Consider the following 26,373-nt stretch of genomic DNA (forward strand, 5'->3'; position numbering starts at 1 on the left):
GTTAAAAATTGTGTTAAATATGTTGTTTTCCCTATAATATATGGGTGAATCTAAATTGGTCCTTAACTGACAAGATATCTAATTTCTTTGTATTTCATCCCACAGGATACTTGCTAATTTAAAAAGTATTTGAAAGTAAAATTCTAAAACTAAAAAGAGGGCATAAATGATAAATTTCAAATATAATTTAAATTTGAGCGGTTTTTTTTGTTAATAAAAAAAAACTTATCAAATAAATAAAACACATTCCATTCTTGAAAAATAGAGATCGATAGTCCATATGGGTTTTAACTAGAGAACAGTTCTGTAGCTGGAATTTATCTGTGCATTCTGCACTAGTTCTTCACTTCGTAAATCAATTAAATTTCTTTACAAAATGTGGAAATGATTTGACTGTTGAAAATAATTTCTATCATATACATATTTACTAGATAACTTGTGATACATTAACTAGCAAAAATGAGAAAATCATCATAAGAATTTGATATACTGATGACTGAGATATAGACAAGTTTACAGCTTCTTTGAAGAAAATGAATTGGAAGTTAACTATTTCACCCGTTGGCTCAGTTTCATGTACAAGCCCTGCAAAAGTAAACTCCCATTAAGTCACAGTAAAAGGTACCAGTTAGATATCTGTGAAGCATCTATTTTCCTTTGTTTGAGTATTTAAAAATCAGGATAATAAAGCAAGAAAATTAAAAGATTTTCTTCCACTTTTGACAAAATTAAAGGGAAAAAAAAGCTTGATAAGACTTAAATAATTTAGCATTTCCTTTTGCTGTCATTCTCCGGTTTCAAACAAGTGAAACTTGCAAAGCTCAAAAAATTGATGCATGAGGATAACTCTGGGACTAAACATGCCACAAGTGAAAACACACCTCAAAGACTTAAGTAGATAGTCTTACATTTGTTGTATGTATTGTTGCTCCTGTGGTCATACTAATATTCTGATCAGGGACCAGCTCAAAGTTCATGTGCTGTAGAAAGATTGCAAGGGAAACTGTAGCTTCCAATAAAGCAAATTGATCACCAACACACTTGCGTGGCCCTCCACTGAATGGGATGAATCTGTACCATGTTTTGAGTCATTAAAATCCGAGGAAACTTGGATATACACAAACAAAAAATCCGTAGGAACACATGCTTATCATTCAGTAAAAAAGGAGGGGTAGGAAGAGCCACCAGCAAAGAAGACGTAAGCTAGTTATCTACCACGACAGTGGTGGCGGAGTTTACACTACTTATGTCTTATGTAGTGTGCAAGAATTAGTTCTGTAACATAATGCACACCTGAAATCTGTATTTGTTTCATTTGGCATTGGACCATCCAAATCAAATCTTTCTGGCAAAAACTCTTCAGCCCTATCCCAAACCTTTGCAAAATCATGATGAAATTCATAGAATGGGTCAAAATAGTGAACTTGAAAGTGAGACGCAATATTCTGATAGTGAAACACCTTGCATATCATATTGATTCTAGCAAAATTACAAGGAAGAAAAAAAAGTACACATCTACACCAAGATAGAAGTAATGTGTCTATATATTTTCTTAATCACCTTAGAAATAATTTTTTAGTTTGAGTAACATCAAGAATTTAAACACAGCAACTACTGATTGGAAAAATTAATTATCTTCAACAGTAAAAACCATAGTAAATTGCTTTTAATGATACAAATTATTTCTATACTGAAAATCAATAGAGAACCAGTGGTAAGTGGTAACTATTTAACACACTCTTAAATCAAACTTATATTGTCATCCAAAGTATTCTTTTTCGTTCTTTTTTTCCCTTTCCTGAATCTGATGTCTTTTAAAACAAAAACGGAAAAACAAGAACACAGAAGATTCTTTTGAAATGGAATCCAGCAGGTTCTAACCATGTTAAAATATTCAATTAAAAAATTACAATGAAAAGCCTTGTATTAATGGCTTTATGATGTGTTCTTATGCCTCAACCCTGACTGCAATAGAAATAGCGATAATATACACTTAAACACTATAACAAATCACATAGTTGACTATAGTACAATTCAGCTAATCCAAGGAGGGGGGTCATATAAAGAATGAAAGTGAAAAAGGCAAAACAAGTGGGGAGGCATTCATTTAATAGGTTTGTAACATGAAAAGGCTGACTTATTCTAACATTTAGGAAGCTTATGAAACAAACATACTCCCTTCCCTCTGTATATTATTCGGCTATAACAATATTGGGCAAGCCCAATTACTTTAATTTAAAATTTCCATCAAATTTTTAACAAAAATGTATACGTTTTGTTACATTCAAATAGTAAAGCTGCATTTGACCCACAAAAGAAAGCTTTTATCAAGGTTAAATAACAAGTAATACCTCAGAAGAATGATGTATGTTATACACTGAAATCATAATATCTTGACCAGCATTGACTTTGTAAGCACCTGGAAGTTCATCAGGAACTTGAGCTCTTCTTATCAATACCTTAAGGATGTATAAATTGCAACATTAGTGAAAGATATTTGATAAGCCAGCAGCTTCAACAAAGTATATTAGAGAAAACTAAGGAATGTAGCTGTGAACTAAACCTATTCAGAGATATTAAATGATATTTCACGATAGTGTTTACGTATGTAATCAAAGAATACTAATGAATAACATATATGTTTATAGAATCGAGCTCATAAACTTTGGTAAAAAGCTCAATGGCTCATCATTCTTTGTATATATCATTCTTCTTCCATTTTAAACTAAGCTTTATGGTATGGCGGAAGAAGGAAAAACAGTAGAGAACTTATTAAGCTTAAACAGCCGGTCTAAACAAGGAAAATGATATTGTGCTAGAGCACTGTTCATGCAGAGCAGCCAGAATAAATTAATTTCTGCTCTGGTTTGCCTTACAGTTTCTTATAATTCCTACCATTATACTATGGTTCCACCACCAAAGTCATAAATCTCAGAAACAACCAGCTTTTAGAAATTTCAACAATAAGACCATTAGATCACCGAAATTTACTTTCACAACCTGCTTGCCATATCATTACTAGTTTGTTTTCTATATTACCATGCTAACGTATCTTAAAAGTAAGTTTAACCTAAACAGAAGTAAGCAAATGTCTTACACAAAGATAATACAAAATATTTTGCATCTCAGATTGATGTTTGTAGTAAAAATCATCATATCAAGGAACATAGCGACCTACAGGGGGGTGTGGATATAGCCGGAGTGACTCAGTAATGCAGCGTGTCAAGAACTTGAGATTTTTCATATCTTCAAAGGTAGGACGCCTTCCTTGTAAAACTCTGTCTACCTCTTCTTGTACTTTTGCCAATGAGGAAGAATCCTGCATCAATAGGGCTTATGATTTATGGGGCAAAGACCATGATCGAGCTCTTTTTTTTTTTTTAGTTCTCAAAGATAACAATCATACGTTACAAAGCATATATAAAGACATATTACGAATTCAAAATAAGAATGGATAAATATTGACAAAGTCCTCAAATCATTCTGGCAGCTGAAAAAAATTAGAAAGTTAATGAGTTTTTTCAAAATGCTTTTGATGCATATCGTTGAACCAGGTTAAACCGGTTTTAAAATTTCCAACTTTACATATTAACAGTTAGATTAGTTTGAAGATTCCAAAAAGTAAAATAATTGGATTAAATTCAAGGTTCAAAAGGAAAATGCAAAATAATCTTGCAGGATCACAAACATCATGCACATTATAAATTCCCACATTACCCTATCAAAAATATGCAACAGCAATTCATTGACAGTACTAATGAGAATTGGGAAGAGGTTTTGCAGTGAATCTATAGAGTTGGTGGGCAGGGGGTGGGGGTGAAAACATTATATAAAGGAAAAATTAGAGAGAAGAAATGTAAAATGATACCTTACTTAGTAGATAAAGTGTCCAGGTCAACACTGAACCAGTGGTCTCATGACCAGCAACTAACATCGACAAAAGATCATCCCTTAGTTGATCACTGGAAACCTGGCATGTAGAGAATCATTAACATGAGGAACAGAGATCCAAAGAAAAAAAGATCTCCATGCTACAAAAGTAGACTAAACAACCCATAAAAAGAATAAGTAAGTGTCATCATCAACTGATATGCTGTATATTAGGAAGGAAGTGATGGTGGTGCAGACCTTCATTTCCAAAAGTAACAAAATGAAGCAGAAAACTCAATAAATGAGCAATAAGGGCAACTATACTAAAAGAACATGAAAAGCCACAATTTATCTCCTTATAAAATACTACCACAACCAGAAGTCCGAAAAGAAATACTACATGGTTGAAAACATTTCAAAAAGTAACACACTAACCAAGAAAAAGTAAGGCCACAAATGAATATTCTGATGTAAACAATAGAGAATTACAGGATGGAATATACTTGGCTGTGCTATGATCAATCAACATCTCAGCCTGAGTAACTTGAACAGAGAGTTTAGTAATGAAAAACAAGCATTTATGCTCACATAAAATAATAGATCTATTGATCTAATGGGAAAGAGATAATTGATCTATAATCCAATGGGAAAGCCGGAAAGGGAAACTTCATACATTACCAAACCTCTATCATTAAACATTCTGACTACACAGCAACCCACATAAGAACACAGCGATAAAATTACAATGTGTTAGTAATAAAATACAGCAAACCTCTTCTCTGCTGGCCAGCAAGAACCGGAGAATACTAGGATCACTGTCATTCACATATTCATCACCATCAATTCTTTCACCCTCAGATTCTACAATCTCTTTACATTTCTCAATAAGATCTTCAACAGTTTTTCTGATAATGGTAACAGCATTTTCAGCCTTTATTTGTCTTGGGATTATCTTACGTAGAAATTCAACCTGTAAAAACCAAGCACAAGAAAATAAAAAAAATGGCACAATAATCACAGAAAGCATACACATATCATGAATGGGGAGATGAGAAAGAACTTACCTGCCAATACGGCAAAAGATCAGTTGAACGAGCCTCTGCCTCTTTTAAAGCAGTGTAAACAGCACCAATAACAGGACTGTCTGCATTAAGTGAGTCAAAGTCATAGTTGAATACAGATAAACCGATAACATCAAGAGTCAACTGTGAAAACTTGTCCTCCATGTTAACTGCAGTTCCATTAAGTGCATCAGGTTGTAGCTTCTCCACTAATCTCTCAGCACATCTACAAAATACCCTATCCACTATAACAGACAAGTACCGTTTGTGAAGAGATGGAACCACAGCCCTGCGCCTTGCCTAATAAATATCACAAAATAGCTGTAACAAAGAGCCGGTTGCCCAAAATAACCTATAAAATCATGACAAGAACCACGTCTAGTACCAATTTAACTATAAATTAACAAATGATTCATACTAAAAGCTAGAGCATTAGGGTAGTGCATCTAATTGCTTACCAGTTCTAAACATTAAACACTAGAGCACAAGCAGAACAGTCTACATTGCTATAAAAACATTGATTTTTACCATCTTCAAAACTCAAAACAATCTCATAACCATCAAAACCAGAATTCGATAACCTTGAACAATAGAACATTACCGTCCGAGTGGACCCTCAGCAATTTTAACTCACGCTTACCATACGCAATTTTAGTAGAATCAATTATGTCTGGAATCAATTCTACTAATGCAATTTTAGTAGATTGAGCATTAAGGTATTGCATCTAATTGCTTAAACAGTCACTAAACACTTAAGCACAAGCACATCAGTCTACATTGCTAGACTACTTAATTTTTTCCATCTTCAAAACTCAAAACAAGTTCATAAACATTAAAAACAAGAAATGGGAAAATCTTGAACAACAGAAAAATTACCGTCCAGAGTGGACCCTCAGCAATAGCAAAACCAGACCCAAACAGAAACTCCGAAACCTCAGCAACAAGACCCTTGCCATATTTCCCATAATTCTTGAGCACATGCTTGGCAATGGCAGGGTCACTAACCACCACAAAGTTCCTAGGACCAGCAGCTAGACGATAAATGGGACCATACTCCTTCATCCATTTGAACAAAGGAAGAAAAAGCGCACCACCCAGAAGGTCAGAAACATCATCAAGCTTGGCACTTGCTATAGGAATCCCAGAATCATCGTTTTTCCCTGCGGTCAATGACCTGGAGAGTGAAGTGAGCCAATCTGGGCTAACCCATGAACTGGGTTTTGTGCTGGTTTCCGAGTTCTTGTTAATGGAGGATTTCACAGAGAGAGTGTGAAGTGGATAAGGTTTTCGAGTTGGAGGAGAAGGAGTGGTTTTGTGGGGTGGGAAGAGAGAGAGGGGTGAGAGGGAGAGTGAACAAGGCATTGGTGATGGTTGAGGGTGGATGGTGGCGGTTAAACGGTGCTGGAATTGGAATGGAAACACAGTGTGTGAGGACGAAGTTGCAACGCCATGAACTGCAGTGAAATGAGCATCAAGTAGCTTTGGTCACAGGTTAGTGTTGGGTAGGAATGGTGTGGTTGTGCTATATGCCACATTATGGTAGATGGCAATTAGCAAGGACACATTCTTTTCTATTTTTGGTATTATATTCATTAATGTGAAGAAAACTAAAAAATTAGCACAAACTTTATACTAAAGAGAAAACAAAAACCTAGGTGGTTTTCGGTTCGGTCACCACCGTAGTTAAAAGTGATTGTTTGAAACGTAGGTTAAGAATTTAATATTTACAAACCATCACTCTTGAATGGACATTTGTCCTTCAGTCTTTCACCGCATACAGTTGGATTCGCAACATGCATGGGTCGAAATTACAAGCACCAAAAGAGAAATGAAAAGGGAACAAATATTAATTATTTGGTACAATTTTACTTTTATCCGTAGTTTTAACATTGGGTGAATTTAACCCCTAAATACGTTTATAAGCATATTATAACGCCTCAACTTTTTAATTATTACAAATCAAGTCTGCATATAATTATTATTCTACTTAAGACTCTTAAATTTTCTTGTTTTCTAAGAAAAATCTTTACAAGTTAGATCAATTTAATCGGGGTAGAGGTAGTTATTCTCATCAAAACCCACTAATCAACATATTAAATCTCAATCAAAAATTTAAAAAGTCTCAATTTCTCACATTATTAAACCATAATCTCATATCATTTAAAATTTAACAATTTTTCACAATTTTTCTAACATTTAACCGTGTATTATATATCAATTTCATCATATACCCTAAAATATTTGAAAAGAAAATGAAGATTTAGCAACTTTATGGATATCAAAATTAAGAGTACCAAATTGGCTTAATTTGAAAAGTAGAGGGACTTGATTAGCTAAAAGAACTAGGGAAAAAATCACACATAATCACTAAGACATCAACCTTAGGCATCATAATTACTCAATAATATCTTTAAAAATTCACTTTGTATATGGTTAGTAATCAATGAGACATTAACCTTAGAAATCTAAAATCAAAACATGAAACAAGTTTGGCCAATATCAACCAAAAATTTGGTTTCGACTTTCACGTGCTATTGAATCTCTATTCTCTAGGTTTTGAAAAATGAAGAATGAATTCTTTCATCATATTCAATCTCAGGTTTCAACCAAAATTCCTAAGTAATTCATAATCATTTTCTGTTATAACAATCTAACTAACCATTAGAGACTAATTTGCACTAACTGCTAATTAACCTAGGTTAACACATCTAACTATGGTTACAATCAACCCTCAATACTTCTAACTATAGTTACAATTAACTCTCAATACATAACTAAGTTAAAAGCTCCAGTACTCCCCCCTCAAGAGGGGCCATACAGATTATGAATAGATCAACCAGTTGTTTATGTGTCTTCAAATGTATAAGCTTCAACAATCCAGATTCAACCCTTTCTCTCACAAAATGACAATCAATGCCAATATGCTTTGTGCGTTAATGGAAAATAGGGTTGGACGCAATATGTTGAGTTATTATCACCATAGAGGATGAACAAGGGACCTGTAAATCAAGTAACAGTCATGTGAGCCATTGTATTTCATTGGAAACTGTAGCAAGACCCTATATTCAACTTCCACAGAGGATCTTGATATTGTTGCTTGCTTCTTTGATTTCCATGAGATTATGAGCTACCAAAGAAAATGCAGAAGCCAGTTGTGGATTTTCTTGTATCAAGGTAGTTCCCACAATCTGCATCACTATATGCAGTCAAAAAAGGTGTTCCAGTTCTAGGAAACAGAAGACCCTGGCTAGGTGTACCCTTAAGGCATCTCAGTAAATGGTGAAGAGCATCCAAGTGAATTGTAGTGGTCTTGGACATATATTGCTTGAGTTTATTAGAATTAGGGAGGCCTAACTCAACCCAAAAGCTAGCTCAAGGGTTGAGGGTTGCTCTACCCTTATAAAGGTTATCTATGTCATCTCTCTAGTCAACGTGAGACTTCTAACACACCCCCTCATGCCCGGGGCTGATTACTTGGAGCGGGGAATTAACAACAATGGGTGCCCCGAATATGAGAGGTCTCCACGACAAACAAATGGATCTAGGATAGGCTCTGATACCATATTAGAATTAGAGGCCTAACTCAACCCAAAACCTAGCTCAAGAGTTGAAGGTTGTTCTACCCTTATAAAGACTATCTATGTTATCTCTCCAGCCGATGTGGGACTTCTAATATCATATTAGAATTAAGGAGACATAACTCAACCAAAAAGCTAGCTCAAGAGTTGAAGGTTGCTCTACCCTTATAAAGTCTATCCATGACATATCTCTAGCCAAAGGGAGACTTCTAACACACCCTCACGCCTTGGGCTGAACATCTGGAGCATTGAATGAACAACAATGGGTAGCCCAAATATGGAAGATCTCTCCACAACAAACAAATGGATCTAAAATAGGCTCTAATATCATATTGAATATCTAGGTTCTGGAAAATGAAGAAATCCAACTCTGTCGCTCACCTCCATCGACCCACCAGCAACCATCGCGGCAACCACCGCGCAGACAACACCATCAAGCTCGAAAACACACCTCTTGAAAAACTCAGATCTTGCATATCCTCCGTGGAACCCAGAAAAGAACAAAGGGAGTTTTAGATGGGGTTGGGTTTCGGTGGTGGGAGTTGGGTTTCGGTGGTGGGGGTTGGTGACCGTGGTGGAGCAGAGCGGCGCGAAAGTGAGGCTGGGTTTCAGATCTGGGGGTGGGGTGAGGTTGGGTGTGGGTGGGTTGAAGGTGTTTCTGAGCTTCATCTTCAGCTCCGCGTGCATGGTGATGGAGCTGTCTTCACTCCATTATTCCCACATGGAATTCGCTGCATTCTGTCAAACTACCCACCAAGCCAAACTCTTCAGGTTTCTTCGTAGCTGAAGATTCAATTTTGATTTTGTTTCCTTGGGTTTCACTTGATGGGTGTTTATAAGCTATTTTTGGTAAATTGTGAATATCTGGGAAGGAAAGTTCCTGCAATGTTTGCAATAATGGGGTGTTTTTCCATCTAGATCTACCTTCGAAACCCATCCATCTAGATCTACTTTCCGGAGTGATGTGTGAAGAATTAAATTTGCTGAATTTGATGGCTTTAATAATTTTTTATTGGTATATAGGATAGTGATTTTTGGATGAGAAAGCTTAATTTTGATTTACTCATTTATATGAAGATGAAGGAAAAATGGGATGAAGATGATGAATTTCTGGATTTTTAATATGAAGATGATGAATGTTTCAGAGAGACTAAATTTTTTAATTAATTTTTTGAGGAATATTCCGTTAGTTTTTTGATGGAATTGGACGGAAGATCATTTTTTGCAACCGGGTGCAAACGTTAGAGACGTTTTTTTTTTTACTAATTTTGAAGTTTGGGGACGATTTTCAGGATGACTAAAGTTGGGGACCAAAAGTGCAATTAAGCCAATATAATGAAGAATGAATTCTTTCATTTAATTTAATCTCAAGTTTCAACATATATACAAAAAAATCTACCTAACCATTATAGACTAATCTGCACTAACCACTAATCAACCTAGGTTAACACATCTAACTATGGTTACAATCAACCCTCAATACTTCTAACTATAGTTACAATTAACTCTCAATACATAAGTTAAAAGCTCCAATACATGCTAGTAATTGCATATTATTTTGCTTTACACTTGACAAGTGGCAACTACGAAATTTTGGCATTAACACATAGATAAGATAAGATGAAAATGAAAGAGAAAATAAGTGTGAATTTATCAAAACCCTCGTAATATTTTGTGAGTATGCAAATTGTGAAGAAAACCTTACACGATCTATATATCAATTTTTTTCTCAAGATATTCTTACAACCGACAATTATAAGACTAATTTCCTCCAAACTTAAAAATCACATTAAACAAGTATGTGTCTCTCAACAAAATATTCTCTAACTACTCCATTAAGTATCATACATATGCATGGAATAATTTTCTACTTAAATAGATCTAAAACCCTGACCAATTACTCCTTGTATCTTCCATGAACCGTGATATTTAAAGATTACATTAAATAACTATGTCTCTTTCAACAAAATATTCTCCCACTACTCCATTAAGTATCATACATATGAAATTAGATAAAAACCCTTGTCAACTATGTATCTTCCATGAATCGTGATTATCTTTTACAGGCTAGATACACTCACGAGACTGATCATGCTTGTAACATAATAACATCACATAAAAAGGAAAGTAATAATTGATCAATTATTGTAGTGTGCCATGGCACTTCACTCAAATTTTCTATCCATAATTTTCGTCCCTCCTAGACTCTACTCTAGTGATTATCATGTCGAAGTCAATTTCCTAGAGTTTAGGAAATCCTTTCTCTTGGTCTCAGTGGTTGAAATGTGAGCAAGAAAAGTTTCAAAGTCCGTGTCCGCGTAACGTTTGGGATTCGTTTCATCTACAAGTTTCGGTGACGGTCTCACGGTGCTGTTGAAAGGAAGACTATGCAGCGAAGCCACTGAAGTCCTGCTATTTGCTGAATTCACCACAACCCTGTGTAACACGCTCTTGTATTTCCCGTTGCTATATATCTGATAAATAATAATTAAAGAAAAACAAGTCAGCAACATAAATAGGACACACAATATGACTTTTTGATTCATATGTACTAGGTAGAACGAGTCATGATCTAGAACATTTTTTATTCATATTGAATGTACCTTTCAATAACTTTTCATACACAATAAATTTTGTCAATTTGATAGTTGAAGTGAAACTTCTATAATAAATTAAACCAAGTTTATAAAATCTCATACAATCTAAAACTTAATTAGTATATTAGTTTTATTGCACTATTAATTATTTTTAATCTATAATATATTATTTCTTATAATCTATTACTACCTCCGGTCCTATTTATAAGCATGAAAGAGAAGAAAATTTTTTGTCCTTTTTATAAGAACCAAATGAAAGTTTGAGCTATACTAATTATTTTTTTCCCATGATGCCCTTATTAATTCTAATTTGTTAAATGTGTCTCATTAATTATTCTCTCTCTTTCCCACTTTCCAACACTAATAACAAAGGGTAATTTTGGAAGTTTATTTTGATTCAAGACATATTTAATGCATTTTATCTAGTTTAACTACATTTCTTAAACTATGTGAATTTTTTTGTTGCTTATAAATAGGACCGGAGGTAGTATTAATTTATTTACATACTTACCAAAATTGTGTTTTTATTATAAATACAATTTTTTAACATAATGTTTTTTAAAAAAATAAGTCGAATTAAATTTTAAATTAACATAAAAATTCCATAATGTATATTTTATAAATTAAAAAGTGAATAATAAAGGGATAAAAACTATAGTTGATGTATGTTGCTATTCTAATTAATTTTTGACCAAAGTATAACTTATTAAATTTGAAATATAAATACAATTTTCCTAAGCTTTATGCTGATTTTTGAAATATATATGACTGATTCAAATCGGAAACCGTTCAATAGTGTCGGTTGGACTGATTCTTATCGACTCATCGATCTGGACATGCATGGACATGCATGTCACTTGATCAATTTCCGATTCAAATGGACCAGTCGATCCAATCTAGTTTTTAAAATGATGGTTTTTACCTATAAGAATTAATTAATAGAAAATAATTAAATGAATATGGATTAATTTTTACCTACTTTCAAAAAAAAAATGTTTACCTCAAGATGATCACCAACATTTACAACGAAGGCATTGTTGATAGGTTGGACAGTGAACCATTTCTCTTGGAATTGGATCTGCAAACCCTCAACCTCGTCTTGGAGAAGAAGTGTGAGGAATCCATAATCAGAGTGAGGGGGCATGCCTAGGGTTAGGTCTGGCTCAGGGCATGGTGGATAGAAATTGGTCACCAAAACCTGGCTTCCATCTTCCATTTCTTTCAGAATATTGTCCTTCTCTAATGTCTCTTCTCCTTCGTTGGCTTCCATGATTCCTAAACTCTCTACGATGGCTTCCATTAACATCAGGAATAAGTGTTTGGTTTCTTGTGCGTAGGTAGCCGCCACTTTCCTTCAATTGATTCAAAATAAAAGAATAAAGTAAAAATACAAACATTGCAAGCTTTATTGACATAAAAAACACGAAGATAAATTTGTCCCTAACTCATCCTAGTGTGGACATTAATGCAACAATGTCTAAACAAAGAATTAATCAAAAATAAAAGAGAGAAGAAACAGTGAGAAGTAATAATCAGACAAATTCACATAGTATTTAAATTTAAACATAGAGAAAAAAAAAACACAATACTTTTTTTATAGTAGTGGTGAAAACCAAACAAAACTAGTGGTACCAAAGTAGTCTGAATCAGTTTGAACATCACATTTTCTAATTTTTTATATTTTTATTTAAAAATTTAATAAGAATATATTTTATTTAAATAAAATTGTAATATCAAATCAGAAAAATCACATATATGGATTGCTTTTAGTATCTTTTTATTATTCATTTTTTTTTTTGAAATTCTTTTTATTATTCATTTTAAATTTCATATGATATAGTGATATACAATATAATGATTTTTTTGTTAATTTAAAATTCAATTCAAGCTAATTTCTTAAATTTTATGTTGATAAATAATTTAATATATCATGAATTATTAAATAAATATATTTAACTATTATCGATTTAATCACGATCAACTGATCTGAAATTATTATTATTATTATTATTATTTATATAATTGAGGGCTAAAGCCTGAAAAATCAGTATGAAGTTATTTAACTGTTAATCAATGTCTTCACGAATTATGAGTGATCAGTTTTTAAAACATTGGATGTAATATTGTTAGGACTTAGCTAGTAGGGGTGGACATGGGTCAGGAAGATTTTTAACCTTTACCACAACCCGAGTTGAATAAGATTGCCCCCGTAAAAAAAAAGATAGAGAGAGGAAAAACGTTATGTTACCAACATGGTCTTGGGTAAGTAAGATAGAATAAGCTCGAACTCTATCACGATGAGAGCAAAAATTCAAATCTTATAAAAGACATACAACCGTTTCCCGAACAGATAACGACCTTCGTCAAAAAGAGTAATGGCCGATAGGATAAATGTTGTGTCAATATCGACTGAAAGCTATTGCCAACATGTCAATAACTTTTCAATATCCTGCTTACAACTACAACTACACCTAAAAGTTGTCGGTAATTAATTTCCGATGAGGTAAATATTGACGGTCTCGTGGTTGTCAGTAATTTTTTAGGACTTACGATATTGGACCATTATCGACAGCCAAAGCTTTGACCTTCGTTAACAATGAATTATTTATAGTGATAGAATTTAAAGATAAAATGAGTGCGAATGTATATTAAAAGAGGTTGTCTAAATGACCCATGATAAAGTTTGGGTTAAATAACTCATCATCCAATTACATTAAAGATAAATGAGTTGGTATTTCTATATTTTATTTATTAATTTATTTTCAACTCACTTATCTCCAATGTGATTGGATAATGAGTTATTTAACCCAAACTATATCATGAGTCATTTAGACAACCCCATATTAAAATTGTTAATTAATTAAGCTGAGAGTAATACTATACACACCTAAAGTCCACAGGGGAAGGAGGCCAATGTGGAAGGAATTCAGGCAAGGGATGACAGAGGAGTTTCAAGAAGTCCCTCCAACAGAACACGCTGTCCTTGGTTTGGCTGAAACTAGTCCCATATCGAACCGCTGCTCTCATGTCTTCTGTCATGTATCTAGTTCTCTCCTCAAATGAAAGATTAAAGAACCTTCCGACCACACCAATCATGCTTCTTATAACATCATCTGAGATCCCATGGTTTACCAGCTGCATCAATTTAACAAAGAGAAACTTTAATTCAATCACATCATTCCAAATAATAACTAATAATATTCTCAGCAATTTGTCAACTCTGCAAGGTTAAGTGTATATATAGATGAAGTCATGAAGGCCCAAATTATTTTATATAAGCACTGATTCGTGTAGCATGAAATAGATAGTGGCGGTGATGTCTGCAATTTATGGCCATCAGAGTTTAAACTCTGAAATTTGTTGTTGTTTGACAGTTTCTGACCGCTACAAATTCCAGATGTTCGATGTATGCCACTATTTCATAGTACACATCATTTTTTGTTTTAAAATTATTTAACCCAAACTTTATCATGGGTCATTTAGACAATCCCGTTAAAATGTTCTAAAATTAATTCTAAAGTCAGAATTATTTATGGAAAGAAATTTCTGTTAGTGGCTTAGCGCGGTTGCTGACCTGAAAAAACCCGTAGCCTTCACAAGCAGCTGCAAGGTTTTGAAGGACTTGGGGCCTATTTGGACCAAGCAAATCAGAAAAATCAATGATGGGTAGCTGAAGGTTTTGCTTGGCAACATTTATTGGATCTTCTTCCATATTGGTAGCAGGACGTTCTGAAGGAGAAAGTATGTACTTTTTAGGTACCCTTTGAAGGCCACTATCAACCAGCTGCTTCACTCCTTTATGGCATTCACCCTTGTGATTATGAGCACTTACTGCCATTACAGGAGACATGATGAGTATCCTATATATCCTGCATATAATTAATGTAAATTATGAACAAGTGCATAACAATAAAGAAGAAAATGAAACAAGTGGTCAATGCTTAAATATTTGTATTTACATATAACATAACTAATCATGTGCACATATAACATAACTAATATTTTGCTTTATATGATTGATATATAGTATATGTTGCGTGTGTGATTGTGGAGAGATATCAAAATGTGCTCTTTCAATGAGGGAATTAGAAAGAGGTACTCCTCATTACCTTGGCTAATGCCTTGCAAAAAAAAAAAATTACCTTGGCTAATGATATTATGAAAATAGATAATGAAAAGCAAAATTAGTTTGGTGGATTCATATTGTGTTTCATTTTGGTGTATATATAGTGAAGGGAAAGAGGAGGAGTGTGGGGCAGGGAACAGTAGAAAGTTGAAAAAACCGGCTTCTGGGTTTGTGTGGAGGACTGATTCTAGTGTTTCCAATTAACAATTTCGTTGACAAAAGTGCAGTCAGACCACGGGGGAGATATAGACCTCCCCGTCGTCTTGCTCTGAAACTTCAATAATTTCAACTCTCTAATACGCTAAAGCATAAAAATTTATGACATGCAACTTTAAGAATAAGTTAAACAAACACTAAATAATTTTATATTAGAATAATAAAATTTAAAATGTTTGACTATTTGCAAAGTAGGTAAAGATTATATTAAAATCTAATGAAAATATTCAAAAGAAGTCACACATTGCTTAGTTGATGATAAATTAGATGTTTTATAAACTAGAGAGTCTCAATCCCTTAAAGTTTTTGGGCTAAGTTTTTTATCGACCATCCTCTAGCCACTTTCATGGACTTGTTGTAATGTTTTGTTGGGCCGCAAGAGGAAAAACCAGGGGATCATCACATTGGGCTTACATGAGCACACCAAAGTGGATTGGACACCACATCTTCACCCAAAATCTTAAGGCAATGGGTGTATGGGTCCTCTCACTTATAAAGTGCTCATCCTTCCTCTAACCATCCAATGTGGGACTTCTTTACTCACACTTGACATCCCAACAATCTCCCCCTCAAGTGTGAGTCCATCTCAAGCGCAAACCTCCAATTACTTGCACCGCCGTTGGATCTTCATCAACGGGACACGCCGCCTAGCCACCATTGCTAGGAAGACTTTCGACACAAGGAGCCGTCACCATGATCGCCTAACCATCGGCTCTGATACCACTGTTGGGCCGCAAGAGGATAAACCAGGGGATCATCACATTGGGCTTACATGAGCACACCAAAGTGGATTGGACAGCACATCTTCACCCAAAACCTTAAGGCAATGGGTGTATGGGTCCTTTCACTTATAAAGTGCTCATCCTTCCTCTAACCATCCAATGTGAGACTTCTTTACTCACACTTGACATCCCAACATGTTTGGACTCGCGCACATTTAAACCCAACAATATCATCTGAAATCCTATAACATATATTAACAACTTCTAACGTGTATGCTACAGATTGTACGGATACTGTTGAGGTCCAAGGGTGTGTGTCTCCTATGGAAGGAGGGTCAGGTGTTCGGTTCTTTATTCTTCTACAAATTTCATTATTTTTTTGGTTCCTATTAATTTTGGTTCTTCTAAGGTTAGCATTGTGTAGATGACTGCACCATGTCACTTTCTTGAGTCCTAACTTAAGCGAAGAATGTGGGAGTTATTGAGTGCTTTTAAACCATCTGATGGTGTCCCTTGGGTGTGTTGTGCAGACTTTAATGATGTGTTGTCGCCGGATGATAAGAGAGGAAGGGAGCTTGTTGACCCCTCCCATTTATAGTTTGTTTACGATATTATCTTTATTTTAGGTTTGGCAGATATTGGTTTCTATGGATTGCCTTTTACATGGTGTAACAAAAGGAAAAAAGTCGTTTGCAGTAGAGGAACAATTGGACTAGAACTTGAGAAATTCTCTTTGGCAGAACTCTTGGAAATTGTTGTGTGTGGATCATTTACCGAGGTTGAAGTCTGACCATAATCATTTTGATCTCTTGGTCTAGCTCAGCTCGTGGTTGTGTTTGTTTGAAAGCCTAGGCTTTCCACGTTATAGCAAAGTGTGGTTTTTCAAATATAGGGTGGAGTGTGAGGAAGTTGTAGTGGCCTTAGTTCTATGATAATGAAACATGTATTTCTTGGTTCGAGTCTTGGTGAGTGGGGTCGCTTGAAGAATGATAATTTCAGTAGGGATATTAAGCTTTTACATGAGAAGCTTGAGTCTCTTTAGTTTATGTCTCAAACTGAAGAGGTCTTACAAGATATTTTTGATACTGTGAGGGAGCTTGATGGTCTCTTCGAGATGGAGGAGATTTGGTGGTGCTAGATGTCTCAGGCTTCTTAGTCACAACGTGGGGGATATGAATACACATTTTTTTCACAGGAAGTCATCTCAACGTAAGGTGCAAAATACAATTTTAATAACTAGGGCTGGTATGGGAATTATTTTGAGAATATTGTTTAGATTACAATGGTTTTCTCATCCTATGTCTAGGTTTTGTTCTCTTCCTCATGTCCTTTACGTGTGGATGAGGCTACATACCTTGTGTGACACCACATCCCGCCGACATATGTACAATATATCCCCGCCTTTCACTAGTTAGGAGGTTTTGTGTGTCTTGACACAAATGCATAAGACTCTTGGTAGGAATGGATTCCTAGCTATATTCTACTAGAAGTTCTAGCATGTGATTAGTGAGGGTGTTACGAGGTTTGTTATCGTTATTCTAAATTGTGATGTTTCTCCCGCTTCTATTAATCAGACATTGCTTGTTCTTATTCCTAAGGTAAAGAAGTTGTTTCATGCTAGCCAGTTCTAGCCTATAAGCTTATGTAAGGTCATTTTTAATAAGGATGAAGTCCATTGCTTACAGGATGGAGATCATTTTGTCTGAGATTGTCAGTGAGAATCAAAATGTCATTGTGCAGGATCGTTTGATTTCGAATAATGAGTTTGTGGCATCTGAGTGCTTCTATTATATGAAGAAGAAGATTACATGGCCTAAGGGGATAATGACTGTTAAGCTGGATATGTCGAAAGCATGCAATGAGGTGGAGTGAGATTTACTTCAGATGACCATGTCTAAAAAGGGTTTTCCGGAGTGTGTTCGTATGATATTGTTCTTTATCATGATTAATGGTTTGCCTTCTTCATCTCTTACTCCAAACAATGGTTTGTGGCAAGGTAATCTGTTATCACCTTGTCTATGTATTCTATGTAGTGAGGTGTTTTCTACTATGCTCTCTAGAGTAATGGTTTCTTCCTCCTTGCAAGGGTTGAGGATTTCTCATGGGGCCCCGATTATCTATCATATCTTATTTTTTTTGCAGAAGATAACATTATGTTCTCCCGGGCAACAGTGGATGAGGCCAATGTTATTTCCTCTATCATAGAGTTTTATGAGGCGACTTCTAGTCCAAAGATAAACATTTGAAAAATCATATGTCTCTTTTAGCCGAAATGTGCCTACTACTACTATTAATGAGTTTTCGAGGCTTTTTGGTATTAAGGCGGGGGAGAGTTATGAAAAGTATATGGAACTTCCCACTCTCATTGGGAAATAAAAATCTTAGGTTTTTTCTTTTGCGAATGGGGTATTATAGAAGACGCTTTAGGGTGGAAGGAGAAAGCATTATCAAGGACGGGTAGAGAAGTTATTGTCAAATCTGTTGCCCAATCTATTCCAGTCTATATTATGAGTTTTCTATGCCTACGTCTCTTTTTTTTTTTTTTTTTTTTTTCTGAATTTGTGGTGATGATCAATAAATTTCATCAGGGAGGTGATGTGTCTAAGAGGAAGATGAATTGGATGAGGTGGGGGGAAGTTGTCTCAACCGAAGGCTATGGGTGGGATCAACTTTCGCTCTTTTAAGTCTTTTAATATTTCTCGTCTGGCTAAGTAGTGGTGACATGGGTTAAAGATGTCAAACTTTTTTATGGTTAGCCTCTTCAAAGCTTTTTATTTTAGTTGGACCACATTATTCCATGCAAAGCGGGGGTTGCGACCTAGCTATACTTGGAGTAGCGTCTTTAACTCTAGGTGGATCATTGAAAAAGTTGTAATTGGAAGGTCAGATCGTGACAACTTATAAATATTTGGAGAGATCCTTGGATTCATGCAACGGTTCGGTGCATGGTTTTTTCAAGGCAATAGGTTGGTGGTAAGCTCTTTTTGGTCTCGCACCTAATTGTTTCAAACCTGTGGAGGTGGAACATGCAACTAGTATGACAAACATTTATATCTTATGAAGCTGAATTGATTTTGCAAATTCCTTGTCTCATTTGCCACTCACGGATGAATTGATTTGGGCTACTACGATGGATGGTAATTTCACTAGGAAATTTCCCTATTTGATTGTTATGCATAATATTGAAGTTGGGGCACCTTCTTCATCGACTATGGATATTGGAAGGCGTCATGGGAAGAATAGTCAATTCCACAATGCAAGGAGGTTGTTTTGTATGCGCTCTATGAGGTTCTTCCAACTCCAATTTTCCCAATGTATGAAGATGCTGCTAAATTTGTAGCTCATTCAGTATTTTCTAGCTCTTCGATGGAGATATTGTGGTTCCTGGCTCCTTTCTCGCTTGTGTCTCCTTCTAGCTCTGATACTTTCTATCTTTTGGACTTGTTGGATAACTTTCCTTGTTGAAAAAATGAGTAGGTTATTGACCATATTTTCACATAGATCTGGGCCATATGGGCGAAATAAGTGGTTGTTCGAAGGAAGGCTGTTGCAGCTGGAGCAGACATTGGTGTGTGTTGCTTCTGTTGCGATCATGATATAGTTTTCAACTATGGATGACGCTAATTCAGGGAACTTTGCCACCAGTTCTAGCAAGGTATTAAGGAGCTTTAGTGTAAGTGTGATTGTTGCCAGTTCAGTCGCTCTTAATAGCACATGGAGGCTAGGGGTGGAAATGGGTCAGGCCAAGATGTACATGGCCCAAGCCTGACCTACCTCATAGGTTTTAGGTCCAAGCCTAGCCTGTGTCCTGTTGTAGGCCAATATTTACAACTGGCACTGATGCAGTGATGTTGAATTAAAAAAGAGAAGGTTAATAACACTGTTTCAAGTTTCATCAAGAACTTAAAAAATATGAAGGAAAAATACGTTTATCTTCGTATATATTCAAAGATAAAATATTTGAGAAAATTCAGGAAAAAAATGCAACAAAACGTCGGACCAAAGACGATAAATGTGAAATTAAACATAAAGTAATAGGTAATTATACAAAAGAGAAAGAATGTGTGTATTAATGAATATATGCCTCAATCCATATTCATATAGAGGTAAATTTACAGGGCGAAAGGAATAATTGTTGAAATGCAATTGAGTGTAATGTAAGAATTCCCTCTATCGCATAGTTGATTTTGTTGCAGTGCGCAACTCGATAGGCATGGCTTCCCTGAAGGAGGAGGGGAGAGAGCATAAAAGAAAAGTACACGGAGAATGATTAGGTTTCATAGGTCAAGGAGGTTCGGCTGGAGGATGGTGTGTGACGATTGTGAAGGGTGAATGATGACTCAATAAAGACCTAGATGTTGAGTTAGTTTTAGGGTTTCTAATACTTCAACACAACAGGTGGGCTGACCTATGGCAAGCTGAAGTTGTTTGGTCGACGTAAAAAAAAAACAAAAAAATTGTTACGGATTAAAAGATATGTCGGCTGACCTTTGTGGGTTTTGTGGATTAAAAAACTTTACTCTAATAATATTTTTTTCAAACAGGCTTGCCTGATAGGCCAAACCAGTTTATTAACAGCCTAGGCCTGGCCTTTTTAGTAAAATAGGCTTTTTAAAAAACTGAAGCCTGACCTTTTTATCTAACGAGCCAGGTCAGGCCGTAGGCCCCTGATAAGCCGCATGATCTATTTCCACCCTTAATGCATGCCTCCTTCTGCTAATACGATCAAAGTGAATGTAGATGAAGCTACAAAGTCTAGCTCCTTGGTCAGGTTTGGTTTTGTTGCACATGGCAATGTTGGGCCAGTTCTGGCTTCAGTGTCGAGCAAGCACCATGGAACGTTGAGTATGGCTTTAGCTGAAGCACTTTGCTCTATTTGGAAATATAAGTTTCTTTGGAGCTTGGGTTTCATGACGTGACTTTCGAGATTGATAACTTGATTTTCTATAATGCTTAGAAGTCCTCTTGTGGTGATCGCTCTTATCTAGCTTCTGTTGTTGCTAGTTTACTTCAAAATCCAAGAAGTTCTCTAAAAAATTATGTTTTGTCCATTTATTAGAGACTAGCTAACTTAAGCTCGCTTGAGCAAGCTTCAAGCACCTCCCTTCATCATCAGCAAAGTTATGGTTGCCTTGGTTTGCTGCAATGAATCTTCGCTTGCTTGAGTGAGCTTTTTTGATTAAAAATAATTCTTTTAGGTATCTATCTCTCTTGAGTGAGCATTTAAAGCTTGGAACCCCTTTCTTTACCAATTTTGGATTTCTTGAGCCATCATTCTCAATACTTTATAATTTTTCATGGTTTAAACCTTCTGCGACCCATCTTCAATACTTCGACTTGACCAACTTCATTCCTAAACCAAAACTTAAGTTTATCTTGCATTGTTTTTAGTACAATTGCTAATTTCTCTAATGTTATTGGAGCTTCATGTAAGCACGTTGAGATATTCTTCGTGTAAGTCAAAGTGCTAAGGTGAAAGAAGCATTGCAAAAGAAGAAATCTACAGTGGTCGGGGCTTGAATCAAGAAATTATGATCAAGAAGGAAGATGATACTAGATGATCCTCACATTATGGGACACTACTTTGTATATTTTCTCTGTTCTCTTCAATGGTTGATGGAAATTCTTGAGGAATATGACATAGTTTATACCAAAAAGCGGAAGCATGTGCTTTGTTGAATTTGATGTAATCTTTTGAAATTATTTTTGTCTTTCACTTTTTTCTATCCTAAGAACATTGAATGGGGGTAGAGTACCCAAAGTGTGAGGAAAGTGATATGAGTGTTTTAGAGAGAGAAGTTCTAACCACTAGAGAGAGAGAGAAAGTAACTGAATTTCAATCTGAATATTTCTCAAATGAGTCAAGAGTCCTTTACAATTGGTAACCGTCCCCTATTTATAGGTGTAGAGTTGGGCTTGGCACCACTAATGTATCTTAATGGGCCAGTTGGGCCTTGGGGAGAGAGGCCCAAACCCCTGGCGCGCTCCCTGCCTAAGGCCGATGCCCTTGGGCGAGGGACCCTGGGGTCTCGCCCAGTCCACAAGTCCACAAGACACCGAGCTCAAAGCATGAGAGTTAAGTGTGTCTTTAAGCAAAAAGACTTAAGGTGAAAGCCACAAGAGACTAATCAATGCTAAAACCTAGGGCGTTTAACAAAATGAGCAACAGTAGCCAACATGGCTTGGTGAGTAAAGCTTTTAAAATCTATATTTTAGACTTTTTGCTGCGTTCCCCCTTTCCCGGGCGAGCAGAGTCCACAAGCAGTCTTGTGTCAATGGCATTTGGTCCGCTCACCCCATCACTGCTACACACGTGCTTTGAATCGTGACACTTTTGACATGCGTCGAGCCTTTGCCACGCGTCGCGCCTTGAAGTAGCGCTAAGGTCAGCAAATCCACCGAATCCCAACTGCTATCTCTGAAACGTCCCTTCAAATCGTGGTAAAGCCTGACAATTTGAATTCAAACCAATAAGCCTCAACTGTTGTAACTTTTCATTTAATGCACTGCCCTCGTTTCCCGAAAACCGCTCCACGCTTCCTCGAGTAATCATTCCATCTTTGTCATGATGAGGCACGATTCCCCAACCGTTTCTTATATCAATTTTTAAATTCCCCTTTCTTCTCTCATTCACCGCTTCTAGAACTCTAACAGTTTGCTGACAACTTTACATCCTCTACCCTTTCGTCCTTAACCTGCTTTGTTATCAAAAAATGACTCCCCAACGCCGCACCAAAGGATCTTCACGACCCCGCAACGCCGCTCAAGCGTCCCCCGCTCCAGTTATCCTTCCCCCCGCCGGGGGGTTTCCCCTTAATAAAAATGAGAAAAACGCTTTTTGGCACCAAATCTTCTCCACCCTTCCCCCGTCTACAACTCGGGAACCCACTCAAGGGGCCATCTGTCAACCCTCTGAGTTGTCCACTGACAAGTCCATCGTCGAGTTGGCCCGCCAGGCCGGAGGTTTCTGCCACGAGAAGTCCCTTGAGGATGCCCTCATCACCGGTCGGGGCTTGGTCATCCGCCGTCCCTGAAAGTGCCGCGCAATCGAGCAAGGCGCGGAACAACCCCACTTCTTCTATGTTTATGAGTATTTCTTCCTTGATCTGGGAATCAAACTACCCTTCTCTCCCTTCCTCTGCTAGGTTATGAGGGAGATCAACGTAGCCCCGTGCCAACTTCATTTGAACGCCTGGGCCTTCATTCGATGCTTCGAGATTCTCTGTAACGCCATTGGTCTTGAAGTGAAAACCTCCTATTTCTTCTATTTCTACGGCGTGGAGCCGAAATCCTTGAAGACCGAAAATCCTGGGTGGATTTCTCTGAAATCCTGTACGGGCCGGCGGCACCTCCATCCTTTCAAGAGTAACGTCAAGAGGGGGCCTGGGCGCCGATACTTTCGCATAGTCGTGCACCTCACCTATCCTGAAGCTTTCACCCGCCGGGACGGGACTGCTTTGTTCCCTTTCTACTGGACTGAGAGTCCCCGCGACGTTCCACCGCCGTCAGATGTGTCACTGAGCAACGAAGACAAAGCCATCCTTGGCTTTTTCGCCGGGTTCCCCATCCTTGAATGCTCACAGTTGCTTGAGGCTGCTCGCGAGAAGACCCTCCAATCATTCCTAGAATAAATAAACTTTACTGAAGCCGCGTTTCAGCGCGCCCTGGCTTCTAATTCACCCGAGTTCCCTCCTGTTTTTAATACCAAGGTGATAAAGAGGAAACGCGCTGTCGCTGATCCTGACGTCGAGGCTGCGGTTCCTCCATTGAAGAAGGTCAAAGGATCCTCTTCGACTGACCCCGCCTCAGACGACGCTGGGTCTGGAGAAGCTATACCATGCCAAGCCCCACCGCCAACAACTGATGATCTGGTTCCCAGATCCAACGATAATACCACTCAGCCTTCTCCCTCAAAAAAGTCCCGGAAATCCAAAAAGGTTGATCCTGGCCTAGATGGAAAGTCTGGGGCCGAGACTTCCTTGCCTCATAAGTTGAAGAATAAAAAGAAGAAAACCAAGAGGCCCAAGGTTGGTGAAGCATCTGCCCTTCGCCAAGACCTGGGGGGCGAAGAAGAAACGGTCCCCATGGGCGACGCGGGGCCCTCGCCTCGTCTCAAGGGAGTTCTCGCTCATGGCATTCCCCCTAGTGATCCTTTCTCCTGACCGCTCAAGTCCTCAGATCGAGGCGAGCCCACCTGGGGTCTCCCTCGTCCATCCAGTGAGTCCTAACAGTGGAGGTACAACTCTCAGCGCCTCGCCCACTCCTCACCACTCTTCTCCTGACGCTAATCATCCCATTGCCAATGGTCAGATGGGTTGTGCTCCAAACCAGCAGCCTTCTCCTATCGACTTCATGCTAACCGAATATTTCCTCGAAAGTGTGAGGAGGTTTGAGAATCCTGACTTCGACGATGTGGCGCAGGAAGCCATCCTCAACCTTCTGCGCGCGGGGTGTCTCTTTGCCAAGCTATCCCTGGATTCCGCCTCGCCTGCGGAGGTGGAAGAGCTTCATCAGAAGGCTGAGGGTTATCGCGTGGCCACGCAGAAAGCGTACGGCGAGCGCGACAAGTTGCTGACCCAAGTGGTGACTCAAACGGCAAAGCTTAACAACTTGGGTATTGAGATAAGCCAGCGCGAGGATGACTTCTCTGCTTGTACAGAAAGAACGGAGGAACTGGAGATGGAGCGGGACGAGCTGCAACAGGAGGTGGAGGCGAAGACGGAGGTGATCAACGCGAACAGAGCCGCTTGTATTGTCAAGGACACGGAAATCACATTCCTTCGCAGCGAATTGGGGGTGAAGAATGAGTCTCTCGCCGACATGAAGTCATATCTCGCGCAAAGGCCCAGGCCCTTGCGGATATGGACTCCAGAATCAGGACCTCTCAAGCAAGGTTGGTGGCTGGAGTTGCTGCCGAGGTTGTGGAAGAACGTGGCCGCGGCTTCTTTCTCGCCAAGGCTCAGGTCCAACATCTCTACAAGGGAATTAACCTCGACTGAATGGGAGCTTTCAAGAGGGTTACTCCACATGGACTTGTTGGCCTTGACGATCCCCCAGGCTTCACTGCTGAGCGTTTTGCTGCTGCTGAAATTGAAAGAGAAAAGATGTCAATGTAATATAATTAGTTTGCACTGATTTTCCTTTTCCCTTTTTGTAATTGAATATTGTTCCCATTTTTTGTTTAGTTTAATTTACACATGGTTTCGTAAATTTCCGCCTTGTGATCGCCTCGTCGCCTTTTAGGCCTCGTTTAAATTTTCCTCCGCCGTTTAGGCTTTGTTTCTTCTTTCGCGCTCGTGTAGCGATTTTGAAGGTGTGCCAAAGAAACTAGGACTTTCGCTCAGTTTTGAACTGAGGCTTTTCTTCACACCACGTGGTCGTGGGTTCGATCCCCACAGACGACGCCAAATGTTCTATCCTAAGAACATTGAATGGGGGTAGAGTACCCAAAGTGTGAGGAAAGTGATATGAGTGTTTTAGAGAGAGAAGTTCTAACCACTAGAGAGAGAGAAAGTAACTGAATTTCAATCTGAATATTTCTCAAATGAGCCAAGAGTTCTTTACAATTGGTAACCGTCCCCTATTTATAGGTGTGGAGTTGGGCTTGGCACCACTAATGTATCTTAATGGGACAGTTGGGCCTTCGGGAGAGAGGCCAAATCCCCTGGCGCGCTCCCTGCCTAAGGCCGATGCCCCAGGGCGAGGGACCCTGGGGTCTCGCCCAGTCCACACTTGATGGAAAACAGTTCAGGGATAAAGTTTCTAATTTGCATAATTTTCAGGTTGAATTGTTCTTTGAAGTGATTATTTGACAACTTCAAGAGTCGAATAATCGTTTTAATGAAGTGAATATTGAGTTGCTTCTTTGTCTAGTTTGCTTAAGTCCAAAAGCTTGTGGAGACCGGAAGCATATATTGTATATCCTTTGGCATATTTGTTTTTACGGTTAGCTTTGATACTACTAATAGCAACCACTAACAACTGAAATAATTTTCTCCGCTATGAATATTATCAAGAATCAGATGCGAAACATTAGTGACCTATACAGAGAAAGATGTATTTGAGAGATAGAAAAGATTGGCTGAGTTTTCATAAAATAAAAAGTCGTAGAGATTTACTCAATAGTAGTATGCTATGTTTTTTTATGTTACGAATGAGAGCACGGGCCTTAATTGCTTTCCTCAAGATCTAATTAATTAATAT

At 37.5% G+C, this 26,373-nt stretch overlaps 2 protein-coding genes across 4 annotated transcripts; both read right to left on the bottom strand.

Annotated features, from left to right (window-relative positions):
* Window positions 1-254: 254 nt before the first annotated feature.
* LOC130717405 (carotene epsilon-monooxygenase, chloroplastic) lies at window positions 255-6,463 on the bottom strand. 2 transcript variants are annotated; one of them, XM_057567624.1, is made up of 9 exons: window positions 5,808-6,461; window positions 4,935-5,231; window positions 4,643-4,840; window positions 3,869-3,970; window positions 3,179-3,319; window positions 2,352-2,459; window positions 1,294-1,376; window positions 909-1,071; window positions 255-585 (listed from the first exon to the last, which is right to left on the bottom strand). In XM_057567624.1, the coding sequence occupies exons 1-9, from the start codon at window positions 6,291-6,293 to the stop codon at window positions 550-552; spliced, it is 1,614 nt and encodes a 537-aa protein (XP_057423607.1). In that variant the 5' UTR covers window positions 6,294-6,461; the 3' UTR covers window positions 255-549. The 2 variants fall into 2 exon arrangements, with proteins under 2 accessions (XP_057423607.1, XP_057423608.1); XM_057567625.1 differs by lacking the exons at window positions 255-585; window positions 1,294-1,376 and having other exon boundaries at window positions 914-1,071; window positions 5,808-6,463.
* A 3,695-nt stretch (window positions 6,464-10,158) lies between these two features.
* On the bottom strand, window positions 10,159-15,407 carry LOC130717406 (probable 2-oxoglutarate-dependent dioxygenase SLC1). 2 transcript variants are annotated; one of them, XM_057567626.1, is made up of 5 exons: window positions 15,249-15,407; window positions 14,681-14,975; window positions 13,994-14,241; window positions 12,107-12,458; window positions 10,159-10,983 (listed from the first exon to the last, which is right to left on the bottom strand). In XM_057567626.1, exons 2-5 carry the CDS (start codon window positions 14,954-14,956, stop codon window positions 10,732-10,734), a joined length of 1,128 nt encoding a protein of 375 aa, XP_057423609.1. In that variant the 5' UTR covers window positions 14,957-14,975; window positions 15,249-15,407; the 3' UTR covers window positions 10,159-10,731. The 2 variants fall into 2 exon arrangements, with proteins under 2 accessions (XP_057423609.1, XP_057423610.1); XM_057567627.1 differs by having other exon boundaries at window positions 15,216-15,374.
* Between the last annotated feature and the right edge of the window lie 10,966 nt (window positions 15,408-26,373).

This window comes from Lotus japonicus, chromosome 5 (assembly GCF_012489685.1).
Source record: "Lotus japonicus ecotype B-129 chromosome 5, LjGifu_v1.2".
NCBI classification, from domain to species: Eukaryota; Viridiplantae; Streptophyta; class Magnoliopsida; order Fabales; family Fabaceae; genus Lotus; species Lotus japonicus.